The 12,972-nt window shown below is 37.6% G+C and overlaps 2 protein-coding genes across 6 annotated transcripts; one reads left to right on the plus strand and one right to left on the minus strand.

Annotated features, from left to right (window-relative positions):
• Positions 1–207: 207 nt before the first annotated feature.
• Positions 208–12,066, plus strand: LOC118038019 (1-phosphatidylinositol-3-phosphate 5-kinase FAB1B). 5 transcript variants are annotated; one of them, XM_035044254.2, is made up of 13 exons: positions 209–650; positions 983–1,859; positions 2,402–3,145; positions 3,457–3,610; positions 3,752–4,096; positions 4,465–5,337; positions 5,413–5,744; positions 6,112–6,235; positions 6,310–6,480; positions 7,120–8,622; positions 8,896–9,162; positions 9,315–9,621; positions 11,108–12,066. In XM_035044254.2, the coding sequence occupies exons 2-13, from the start codon at positions 1,243–1,245 to the stop codon at positions 11,134–11,136; spliced, it is 5,466 nt and encodes a 1,821-aa protein (XP_034900145.1). In that variant the 5' UTR covers positions 209–650; positions 983–1,242; the 3' UTR covers positions 11,137–12,066. The 5 variants fall into 5 exon arrangements, with proteins under 5 accessions (XP_034900146.1, XP_034900145.1, XP_034900144.1 ...); XM_035044258.2 differs by having other exon boundaries at positions 211–1,362; positions 1,487–1,859; XM_035044257.2 differs by having other exon boundaries at positions 211–650; positions 1,487–1,859.
• On the minus strand, positions 10,982–11,772 carry LOC118038020 (uncharacterized). The gene is made up of 3 exons (XM_035044259.2): positions 11,617–11,772; positions 11,361–11,491; positions 10,982–11,272 (listed from the first exon to the last, which is right to left on the minus strand). Exons 1-3 carry the CDS (start codon positions 11,770–11,772, stop codon positions 11,137–11,139), a joined length of 423 nt encoding a protein of 140 aa, XP_034900150.1. The 3' UTR covers positions 10,982–11,136.
• Positions 12,067–12,972: the final 906 nt, after the last annotated feature.

Raw genomic sequence — 12,972 nt, forward strand, 5'->3', positions numbered from 1 at the left:
CTCCGTGACTCAAATTTGAGGGCATTCTTGAACTTTTCTTTTTACAGCATAAAAAACCCATTTATTTTTTTATTTTTTTATCAACCAAGAAGCTGTTTATCTTAGCCATAGAAAAAAGAAAACCTTTATTTATAAGTTTTCATTATTACTTAATTCAAAAAATAAAAATAAAATAATTTATTTGATAGGAGTGTGTGTGTGTATGTGTATATATATATATATATATATTATACAATTTCGTATGTGAATGAACTACAATTACAGTACATAGCTGGATATTGAAAGATTGTTTGATCATATACTCAACACACATTTATTATTTATTTCCAATTCCAGGTGCTCTTTGATTTTTCATTTATGTAGTTATTTATTATTCTCTCATGCCATTAAATGGAGCAGCTTTGTTTATATATGTATAATACAAGAAAGAGGAGAGGAAGAGATAGATGATGATGATTTTGCAGGATCATAAAAAATTGGATTGCTTCTTTTAGAGAATCGCTATCTGGGTAGACAGCCAGGCTTTTCTTTTTCCCCTTTCTATTGCAAATCAGCACCTACCCTTTTTGTCACGGATTGATTTGACTACGTGTCATAAATCTCTTGGAGAACAAGATCTTATGCTGTTGTTGTTGATTGTCTTTTTCAAGGTAATAGTAATCAAGTCTGTATTTTCTTTTCTATCAAGGTATTGTATTGTGTCATTCAATCACACCCTTCTTTTCTTCTCTCTATAAGGAAAGATTAGAGGCAGACACGTGTTAGTTCTGTTTGGGGTTTTGGATTTGATCAATTTAGTTGAAAAGGGCTGGTTGGGTGTTTTTTTCCTTCAAAAGTTGAGGTTTTTTATGTAAATTGTACTGATTGAGATCGTTTTGGAAGGGTTTTTTTTTTGGCAGTTTTTAGCTTCTGTGTATCTTTAATTTAGTGTTTTTTTCGTGAGTGAATAGGGTGTTTCTTGATCTGGGCTAGTTGTTTGTAGGTCATTTTTGGGTTGAGGAGTGATAAAGAAGTTGGAACTGCATGTTTGAGGTTATTGGAGGTGGGAGTGGTTTCTTTGAATTTCGGATTGTTTAGGGGGATTTTTGTGACTGGTTGTTTAGTGATGACATTAATAATTGGTGTTGTTTCTTGGTTTGATGAAACGAATAATTGAAGATGAGATTTTTTTAATATTGCTAGTTGGTTAGGAGTGTCAAATGAGTATAGCATAATGAACGGGGCAGTAGGGATTGGATTTAGATGGAATCTTCTGACAAGACGTCCTCTGAGCTAATTCGCCTTTTGAAATCCTGGATCCCTTGGCGCTCTGAGCCTGCTAGCGTGTCAAGGGATTTTTGGATGCCCGATCAGAGTTGTAGGGTATGCTACGAGTGTGATTCTCAATTTACAGTATTTAATCGCAGACATCATTGTCGACTTTGTGGCCGAGTTTTCTGTGCCAAGTGTACAGCCAACTCAGTTCCTGTTCCATCTTGTGATCCAGGGTCTGCTCGGGAAGAGTGGGAGAAGATTCGGGTGTGTAATTATTGTTTCAGGCAATGGCAGCAAGGTTTAGCTACTTCTGATGATGGAATCCAGGGTCCCTGCCTGGATTTTAGTACTTCACCTTCTGCAGCAAGTTTTATCAGCACTAGATCTAGCGGCACAGCTAACAGTAGTAGCATCACTCTTGGCTCCATGCCATACTTAGTTAAGCCTAATCAGCAAGCTCAGACCAGTTCCAGTCTCAGCCCTCAAGCATCTGAAATGGAGACCAGTTCTGATAAGCAAGGGGAAGTGGCATCAGCTAAGAGCAAAGACCCTGTTGCTGGCATAGAGTATAGAACTCCAGATGGATATACGTTTTCTATGAACAGGTCTGTTGATTATCTCCTTTTAGCACTTCATATACAGCTGTTATTTGGTGCCTGCATCAGAAATGTATAGAAAGATAACAATCTAGTGTACTTTTGTCAAGGCAGAGGTTGAAGAAATCCATGTGCCATTTATAAGCCAGTGAGAGTGGTTATTTTTTAGAGGATAGCGGTTAGTGATTCCTTTATGATCATCCAATATTACATGTTGCTGTCTAGGTTTGTTGTCATATGTTCATGTAATGGCATCTCAAGCCAAAAGAATTAACTCTTTTTACTCCACAAAGATAAAAGATCCTTAGCTCCGATGGCAGCAACCTGGGTCTGTTGACATATGTTTACATGCAATGGCTTGTCAAGCTGAAAGAACTAACCTTTTTGCACTCAAAGATGAAAAGATCTTTTACTTATGTTTCAGCATGCCAAGATCAGACCCTGGCAGAGACTTGAGTCTTAGACTTATCTCTGTTCACAAGCATGATAGTACTAGTAATTTGTAAGATGTTCTATTAATTATTAAATCCTTAATTCTGCTTTGGCACCAGAAGTGATGATGACGACGACGAGTATGGTGCATATCGGTCTGATTCTGAAACAAGGCAATTTCCACAGGTCAATGATTACTATCCTCAAGTTGAGTTTGACGACATGGGTAATGATGGTGGATCTCCCAAGGGTCATCTTGATGGAGAAACTTTTGACCCAAAAAGTTTAAGCAGCTCTCCATTAAACCACAGTTTTGGTTCACAGAATTTGGAAGGAAGGTCACAGCTAAGGAAAAAGGATGAACATGAGATGGATGATGAATGTGAAGCACCTTCCTCTATGTATAGTGGAGGAGATGGTGACACCGAACCTGTGGATTTTGAGAACAATGGAGCACTCTGGCTCCCTCCAGAGCCAGAAGATGAAGAAGATGAGAGGGAAGTTGGTTTATTTGAAGATGACGACGACGACAAGGATGCTGCTGGAGAGTGGGGATATTTACGTTCCTCCGGCAGTTTTGGAAGTGGAGAATTTCGTAACAGAGATAGGTCAGGTGAGGAGCGCAAGAAGGTTATGAAGAATGTGGTTGATGGGCATTTTAGAGCTTTGGTATCTCAACTGTTACAGGTTGAGAATGTTCCTGTGGGAGATGAAAATGATAAAGAGAGCTGGTTGGAGATCATCACATCTTTGTCATGGGAGGCTGCTACTCTATTAAAGCCAGATACAAGCAAAGGTGGAGGAATGGACCCTGGTGGATATGTGAAAGTAAAATGCATTGCTTCTGGACGCCGCTGTGAGAGGTAGTTGCTACCTTCATTTTCATTTCCATCTATAGGCCACCCTGTTCCACATTTTTTTTAGATAACTCCTCAATATGGATTTCTCGCTTCATTGATGATCATGGTGAAAGGCTGCGATGCCATTTCATACTTGCTTGTTTTAAGTTCGTATAGCTGCATTCGAAAAGGCATTTTCTTTTAAAAGTGGATTTATTTTTGTCTGCATTTCTTGTTGCAGTTTTTATAAGTTTCTTTTTACCTGCTTAGATTTTCTTGTTGCAGTTTTCATAAGTTTCCTTTTACCTGCTTTGATTTGATTTATCTTCTTCTAGTATGGTGGTCAGAGGAGTTGTTTGTAAGAAAAACATTGCTCATCGTCGAATGACTTCAAAAATTGAGAAACCTCGATTATTGATCCTCGGAGGGGCTCTTGAGTACCAGCGAGTTTCTAATCACCTGTCAAGTTTGGATACTCTATTACAGCAGGTTCTGATTGTTAAACATCCTTCTCAGCCTTCATGCTTTAGTTTCTTCCTCACTGCTCTCAATTTCGTGCTTTTGCTTGAACTTTATTTTTATTTTCCTTTTTTTTTTTTGGTTTCTTATTAGTTTTGTATCATTATCTAGGAAATGGACCATTTGAAGATGGCAGTGGCAAAGATAGATGCACACAACCCTGATGTCCTTTTAGTGGAGAATTCAGTATCGCGACATGCACAGGAATACCTTCTTGCTAAAGACATATCTCTTGTTCTTAATATCAAGAGGCCACTTTTAGAACGTATAGCCCGCTGTACAGGTGCTCAAATTGTTCCTTCAGTTGATCATCTCTCTTCCCCAAAGTTGGGGTACTGTGAGAAGTTCCATGTGGAGAGAATTTTGGAAGATCTTGGTACTGCTGGGCATAGTGGGAAAAAACTGGTGAAGACATTAATGTATTTTGAAGGCTGCCCAAAGCCATTGGGTTTTACGGTAAGTCCCTGAAACTTAGATGATGATAATACCATATTTAGTATCATTTTACAAGAAATTGCTGAGGTTAAAAGATTTGATGGACACTTAATTAGGTTTCTGAATTGCATTGTTTTTTGGCTGATCGATGCTTTATCTACTCTGGTGATTTTACACGTTGTAATGCAGTTGAAAAAAATTTCAGAGTTACTGTTCAGGAAATTATCTTGGTTGGATTATGCAATGAGTGGTGGTCCCGGCTGCATGCACCTGTGCAAATTTTGTAGCTACTAGCTATGTCATTGATATAACAGTTCTTTGATTTTGCAGGCTGCTTTCAATTTCATTGCTGGGAAGTTGTATTTAACCTTTCATTTCTGTTTTCCCAGATTTTACTTAGAGGCGCCAATGGGGATGAGTTGAAGAAAGTGAAACATGTGGTCCAATATGGTGTTTTTGCAGCATATCACCTGGCTTTGGAGACTTCTTTTCTCGCTGATGAAGGAGCCACTCTACCAGAACTCCCGTTGAACTCTCCACTAACCGTTGCACTTCCAGATAAACCATCAAGAATTGAGAGATCCATATCAACTGTACCTGGATTCACTATTGCTGCCAATGAAAAACCTCAAGGACTGCAATCTAGCAATGAACCACAAAGATCCAACAGCGCCCCTACTGCTAGTCTGGTCCCAACCATAATCAGTTCATCTGTTGACAAAGTACAAGCAGCAGATGGTCTCAGCACTCAATCCTCAGAATTCACCCAATGTCGCCTCAATTCAACTGAATTTCTTTCTGCTTTTCCTTATACGGTGAAAGTTGTATCAGATTCTTACCAAACATTTGAGGACAAAAACAAAATGGATTCTGGAGATTCTCTGGTGGCTGAAATTGCTCCGGTTGATGATGGTTTGGCTGCCATTGGTGATCAACTTAATATTAATGGTTTTGGGTCTTCAGATGGTGTTGCAATGAACTTTTCCCAGAGTGATTTCAATGAAATAATCGCAACTCATCCACACAGTTCAGAGGTATCATCTGCACAACAAGATTCTAGAAGGAACCTTGAAGAGTCAGAACCTTTAAAAGAAGAGTTTCCTCCCTCTCCTTCTGATCATCAGAGCATTTTGGTTTCCTTGTCTTCCCGGTGTGTATGGAAGGGGACTGTCTGTGAGAGGTCCCATCTCATCCGTTTCAAATACTATGGGAACTTTGACAAACCTTTGGGTCGGTTTTTACGTGACCATTTATTTGACCAGGTAAATTCTCTCTCTCAAATTTGTTATGTGGAAACAGCTATTACATTTTGAACTTGACAGATTAATTATTCTCAGAGTTACAGCTGCCGTTCTTGTGAGATGCCATCAGAAGCACATGTTCATTGTTATACTCACAGGCAAGGAACCCTCACTATATCTGTTAAGAAGCTACCGGAAATACTCTTACCAGGTGAAAAGGATGGAAAAATCTGGATGTGGCACAGATGCCTGATGTGTCCACGGATCAATCGTTTTCCTCCGGCTACTCGTAGAGTAGTAATGTCAGATGCTGCCTGGGGTTTATCTTTTGGGAAATTTTTGGAGCTTAGTTTTTCAAATCATGCAGCTGCAAGCAGGGTGGCAAGCTGTGGTCATTCTCTCCATAGGGATTGTCTTCGTTTCTATGGGTAATTTTGTTAATCTCTTCATCATGTTATTCTGTAAGTAATCATATGAATTCATATTGTCTACAGTCGCTACGTGTTGTGAAAATAAAGCAATCATGGCATTTATGCAGGATCTAATACTGAGAATTATTTTATAGACAATATTAAGCAAGATGTCAATCAGGACCGTGTCGGGTTATATCTGCTAAAATACTGCTTTCTTCAATGTTCTTGTATATTTACTGAATTTATTGATCTATATGATTATCAAGCTTGTGTGCCTAAGTATGTCCATTCGGCATTGAATGCTAGTGTATAGGAGCAGAAAAGGAGGCATTCAACTTTGTTAACAAGTCTTCTCACTCTCACACTGCCTTTACATGTGCAGTTTCGGGAAAATGGTTGCTTGCTTTCGATATGCATCGATTAATGTTCTCTCTGTGTACCTTCCTCCCCCGAAAGTTGATTTCAGCTCTGAGAATCAAGAGTGGATGCAGAAAGAAACAGATGAGGTGCAGTGATCCCCCTTTTGGACTTTTCATTATCTTACTCCTGTATATGGGTGATTTAATTGTCTTATTAACAGGTGGTCAATCAGGCAGAGCTTCTTTTTTCTGAAGTGCTCAATGCTCTTAGTCAAATATCAGAGAAACGATGTAAGATTGAGCAAAATAACAGTGGCATGAAACTCCCTGAATCAAGATGCCAAATTGCAGAATTTGAATCGATGTTGCAAAAGGAGAAGGCGGAGTTTGAGGTGAGGCTTTCTATGCATGCTGATCTTCTAGTCTTTAGTTACACAAGCATCATATGTGAGCCATTTTGGACACTTATCATGTGAATAGGGACTCTTTAAGTCACATTTAAGTACAAACTCTGCCCTAATTCTGTTACTTTCCTGTAACCAGGATTAGCCAATAATTTTAATTCATGTAATGCTAGAGATACTTAACTTTTGCTGAAATTTGCTTTCAAATCATTGAAAGGGAATTTTGCCACATTTTTTTAATGGAATCACAATTATGGAATAGAATAATTAACAAATCTCTACACACAAAAGGCGTTGTCATTTGGTAAAAAGTGTTTTTAATATTAGTATATTATTTTTTATCCTTTTCATTTTGTGAATTATCTTGTCTGCCTTTGTAGTTCACATCCATATAACTACGGAAAGCATCTTCTGGCTTCTATAAAGTTCTCTTAGAAATATTTTTTTTCCTCGCAGGTATTTTTATCAAATTGTGTGTAAAAAAGTGCATATAGTTGGGAGTAATATTAAATCTGTTGCATCTTGTGGTTTCTACAAATTTTCAGAATTTTTTCTTCTCAATTTTTTATGTGTGAAAGTATTGTAGAAAAATGCTTGTAGTTTAAACTGTCCTTGTTATTATTTCAGGAGTCACTCCACAAAGTCTTGAACAAGGAATTGAAAAATGGGCAATCTGTTATTGACATTCTTGAGATCAACAGACTGCGGAGACAGTTACTATTCCAGTCTTACATGTGGGACAACCGCCTGGTCTATGCAGCCAGTTTAGATAACAACAGCTTCCATGATGTTTCAAACAGTTCAACTTCAGGACAGGAGGAGAAACCACTAGGGCCAGCTAATAGTGGTAAGCTCATTGAGGAAAATGTTGATGCCAAGCTGCTTAAAGCCTCTAACCAGCAAGGAGGCTTTGGTAGCAACACAAACCAATGTGATGCAGTTGGTCAAGAAATAGATGTTTGTCAAGGTCCCAGTCATGAAAGAGGCCAAGCTACTCCTTTTGCTGCTATGCTTGCCCGTGATCTATCTGACGTTAAGGAATCTGGTGGAAATTTTTTTAGGACCCTTTCTGATGGACAGGATCCTGTCATGGCAAATCTATCAGATACCCTTGATGCTGCATGGACAGGTGAGAACCAACCTGGAAGTGGGACATTTAAGGATGATAATAGTAGGCTTTCTGATTCAGCTATGGAAGAGTCTTCAACCACAGCTGTAGGGTTGGAGGGGGTAGGTTTGGAGGGCCATGTCGAAGACCAAGTTGGATCCAAAGTGTGCTATTCTCCTTCACCTGCATTTTCTACCAAGGACCCTGATAACATGGAAGATTCTATGAGCTGGCTAAGAATGCCCTTCTTGAATTTCTATCGTCCGTTCAACAATAATTGTTTAACAAGCTCTGAGAAGCTTGATAGACTGAGGGAGTATAACCCTGTCTATATATCATCCTTTAGGAAGTTGAAATTCCAAGATCAGGCTAGGCTGCTTCTGCCTGTGGGTGTGAATGACACGGTCATTCCTGTATACGACGATGAACCCACAAGTCTTATATCTTATGCTTTAGTATCGCAAGAATACCATGCCCAACTAACTGATGAGGGGGAAAGAGTAAAAGAATCTGGAGAATTCAGTCCATTCTTAAGTTTATCTGATATGATGTTCCACTCTTTCGATGAAACAAGTTTTGATTCTTATAGAAGTTTTGGATCTACAGATGAGAGCATCTTATCCGTGTCTGGATCACGTGGCTCTTCGATTTTGGACCCACTCTCCTACACAAAGGCTTTGCATGCCAGAGTTTCTTTTGGAGATGACAGCCCAGTTGGTAAGGCAAGATATTCCGTGACATGCTACTATGCAAAACGGTTTGAAGCCTTAAGGAGGATATGTTGTCCATCTGAACTTGATTATATAAGGTCTCTTAGTCGTTGTAAGAAGTGGGGAGCTCAAGGTGGCAAGAGCAATGTCTTCTTTGCAAAAACCTTGGATGATCGCTTTATCATCAAACAAGTCACAAAAACAGAATTGGAGTCGTTTATAAAATTTGCTCCTGCTTACTTCAAGTATCTCTCTGAGGCAATTAGAACAAGAAGTCCAACATGCCTGGCAAAGATTTTGGGAATTTATCAGGTGCTTATTCTTGAGACTCAAATGCAAACTAGGCTAAAATGTTCTTGATTTTTGTTTTTGAAGTTCTCAACTCTTTTATAGACTGTCTTTGTGTTGTCTGTCATTCATTCCTATGAAAATAGCTGTAAAAAGTGGTTGAAAGGAGTAAAACTTTTGAGAATCCTAGCCTTTGTCACTTTTGCAGCTAATGATGGGGATCCTGCATGAACTTCGTAAAAGTTATTAAATATGTTGCAGGCAACTTATTGCTGCTTTTTTTTTTTATGTTGAAAGGTTACATCGAAGCTTCTGAAAAGTGGGAAAGAAACGAAGATGGACGTTCTAGTTATGGAAAACCTTCTATTTAGGAGGAAAGTGACCCGCCTTTATGATCTTAAAGGATCTTCCCGGTCACGGTATAATCCAGATTCTAGTGGGAGCAACAAGGTTCTGCTAGATCAGAACTTGATTGAAGCAATGCCGACCTCTCCCATTTTTGTGGGAAACAAGGCAAAGCGGGTGCTGGAAAGAGCTGTCTGGAATGACACTGCTTTTCTTGCAGTAAGTTTCAAATCTCTGTTTCTTTCATTCTTTCCTTACATATCTATATTCTTTTTTCATCGAAAGTATCTAGCTGGCTTTGATTATTCAGCATTTGAATCTGAAAAGTCTTTGTTGTCCATTTTTAATTTGTCATTGTTGCAAAACTGCAGGCGATTGATGTAATGGATTACTCATTATTGGTTGGGGTGGATGAAGAGAAGCACGAGTTAGTACTTGGGATAATTGATTTCATGAGGCAGTATACATGGGACAAGCATTTGGAAACATGGGTCAAGGCTTCAGGCATACTTGGCGGTCCAAGGAATGCTACACCAACTGTTATTTCTCCGAAGCAATATAAGAAGAGGTTCAGGAAAGCGATGACGACCTATTTTCTGATGGTCCCAGATCAATGGTCCCCTCCCACTATCATTCTAAGTAAATCCCAATCTGATTTTGGCGAAGAGAACACACAAGGTGCGACTTCAGTTGACTGATATTGTGGGTCCGTGTTCTTGTACATTTAAACTTGAATTTTGGGATCTTCCCACAATTTTTCTCTCATTCTTAATTTTTCCTTTCATTTTTTATTTTTTATTTTTGTTTTATAGAAATTACTGCTGTAACTTTAGTTAAGAAGAGAAGCTTATAATTATTTATTAGGAAATGCAGAACAAGGCTGTCATAGCCATGAGATTCGGTTGGGGGTATAATATTGGATGACCTTCCTTGAAATCGGAAAAAAAAAAAAAAAAAAATCTTAACATTGCAACTTGTATATGTATTTCGAATTAATATTACGTCTTGTATTTTAGTGCTGATTTTGATATTCATTCTCAATCATATTCAGTGTTTTTTGGTCTATGTTTCCATGGTTGGATCTCTCTCTCTCTTCACACAATTTGCTGATTTTCCTTGAAAAGACTCAAGGTAGCCTGGTACTTTGTGAGGAATTAAGGAGGTGGGAATAGGGATATGTCTGGCAGTAAATGTCTGTCCAGCCTCGTTGGCCATTCTGATCTCTGTGGATCGAGGCGCCCTTTTTCTGCGTTGTAGCATAATGACCCTTTAGATTACTTTACTGAAATAGAGCCAATTATATAAATGTGTTGCAAGTTGAACGTTGGGTGTAACGAGCTCTGTTTTAGTAATTGCGTGCCATATGATCTGCCGATTCACAGTTTCATCATTCTACCTTGGTACAACCATATTCAAATCTTTCTGTGGATGCTCTGATGCATGGTTTTTTCTCTTTTTTTTTTAGATATTCAAATTGTTTGATTTCTAGCATAACAAATGAGTTCACTTCGTCTCCATGATGAATGTCCTGGTTTATTTGGCAAAGCACTTTGTGCAAAGGCCATTCTTATGCTTTGGAATAATGATTTCTTTTTTTCATTTTTTGCATTATAATTTGTTGGGACGTTAATGAACGTGAGTTGCAACATACTTGAAAGTTACCAGGTTGAGATTGAGTTGTTTGCTCAAGAATCATGTCCAATGTTTTCTAAGGTTCGTTTCTTGTGCTTCACTTTTGGCAAATCTCGTCAATTTAATGATAGCGTTGAGGTGAAATACCAAGGGTTGAGGTGAATAAAGGCCATGTTTGTTTTCACGGTGACACATGTTTTCAAAAAAAAATGAAAATGTTTTTTGGCTTCACAGTTTCCATTACCTAAGGCGGTTGCGAATGATCAAGGGGTGATTTTTCATAGGTCCTACTATTTCACTCATATAGCTTTGAAACAGGATTAGTATCCGTTCTAGGAAGCTGCTTCTCGAGGGCGAGTGCGCATACATACATATTCACTTCAGGAAAGAAAAAAGAGCAAGCAAATGGGAGAAAACTGAAATATTGATAACGCATAATGGAAAAGAGAAAAAGGAAATGCTTCAACATATAGACAAGTGCTTTGTGCTAGCTATTTACATTTTGTGATTGAAGACGTGCTTTTCTTTTCAGTTTTGGTGGAATTTACAAGTGGTCATTGATCAGCAAAATCTGTTAAAACCATTCTGATTGCAGTCCTCTTGCGCAGCAATAACACCATTGTCAGCATCGTTAAACTCGCCGCCACCAACAATCTGATGCAATCCTTGTTGAAGAAGATTGATGATCTCAGCATCCCTAAAGTCAATCAAGGTATTTTTTATGCATCATAATATTTTTGTATCAAATTACAGTATGCTACTTGCTTGGGTGAGAAAAATGAAACCTTGAATGATATGATACCGATGAACTTGGAAGAGGATGGTGAAAACGAGGGCCTTCATCTAATCCTTCACAAATTATCTCCCCACTGTCATCTCTATAACAAACTATGCCCTCGGCTTGATTCTCGAAAACCTGTTAGAAGTTGACCAGAAAGTTATCAGCAAACAATGTTTCAATGATCATGAATCCACTTCCGTTTAGTTGAATGACAAGAAACACGCAAGACAAGATACAAGTGTGTACAGGAATAATAATACCTTGTCTTTGAAGGAGGATCTGACTAAAAGTGTAGGTGCTTTCTTGAGTAGAACATGACTACTCTGTTTAAGCATCCGAGATTTCCTTACAGGCTCCAAAACAGGTCCTGAGTTTTGAACGGGGATGTGAGGAGAAGAAAAGCATGTTACAGCCATTGATCATATGCTAGAAGAGCAGGAAGAAGATGAGAAAGAAAAGGAAAAGAATAATAGCTTTTGATTGCAGAGTATTTTGTAGGTCGCAAAAGGATATAAAACTGAATTATTGTTAAGTTTTCTTAGTCAGATTGCAATACAGAGGTAATATATATATATAGAGAGAGTAGCTTATGAAATTTAAGAACCCTTGATTTGTCTTCTAGCTGGGGGGTGCTGCCTTGTTTCTGATCCATTGGTTAGTGGGTCTGTTCATAGCTTCACATTAATAAAGCTTCTTTATTTCTCCCTACGTATTTGATGAATGAGACGTTATTTTTTAAGGAGTACACCAGAACAGAACAAATATACGTATGCATCCCATCAGTGTTTATTTTTTTAAATGCCAAGCATGGGGTTAACAAGGGAATACGGGAAAAAAGTCAAAGGAAAGAAACGTAGATGAGACATGAATAATTAACATCCAAGGTTGCGTACAACATCAAAAAAAGGAAAAAAAAAAGAACAAAGGTATGGTAAAAGTGTTGTAACTCAATGTTAAATTTATATTTTTATTCTTGAAAAAAATGGTATATCTGATATTATAGATAAAATGATCTTTTCACGAGATCAATTTATCATTTTAGAATTACTAAGAAATATTTTGATATTTTCATAACTTTTTTACATAATAAAATAACTTAAATCCCTTTTAGACGATGCATGCATGGTGATTCTGTATAGTTTGGCACCGGTTTGATTTTCTTTTTTTCCCTTCATTCTCTCTCCTCCACTTTGATTTGCGCATTGGATTTAGTTCTTATTTTTTGAATTGAATTTCTTTTTGAAAGAATTATTTCAAAATGAAAATTATTTTTAGTTTCATCCTCCTACTTTTTTATCTTTTATATTTGGTCTTTATTCTTTTGATCGTTATTTTTTTTATTGGGGATGATTTATAAAATTGATTTTTTTATTCTATCCTCTTTCATTATTTTTCTATCTTGTTTGATCGTCATTCTTTTTATTGTTATTTCTATACTTTGACAAGTTTTTTAGATTGATTTTTTTTCTCATGTTATGCTTTAACATTAAATTGGTTGGGAGTCCAAGTTTCATATTTCATGAGTTATGATTTTGAAAGACTAACCTGATTTAGAATATTCTCCCAATTTATTTGGTTGTTAATGTTATTAAACTAGGGTTGCTTTTTTTTTTTTT

Source organism: Populus alba, chromosome 3 (assembly GCF_005239225.2).
Source record: "Populus alba chromosome 3, ASM523922v2, whole genome shotgun sequence".
In the NCBI taxonomy this organism is placed as follows: Eukaryota; Viridiplantae; Streptophyta; class Magnoliopsida; order Malpighiales; family Salicaceae; genus Populus; species Populus alba.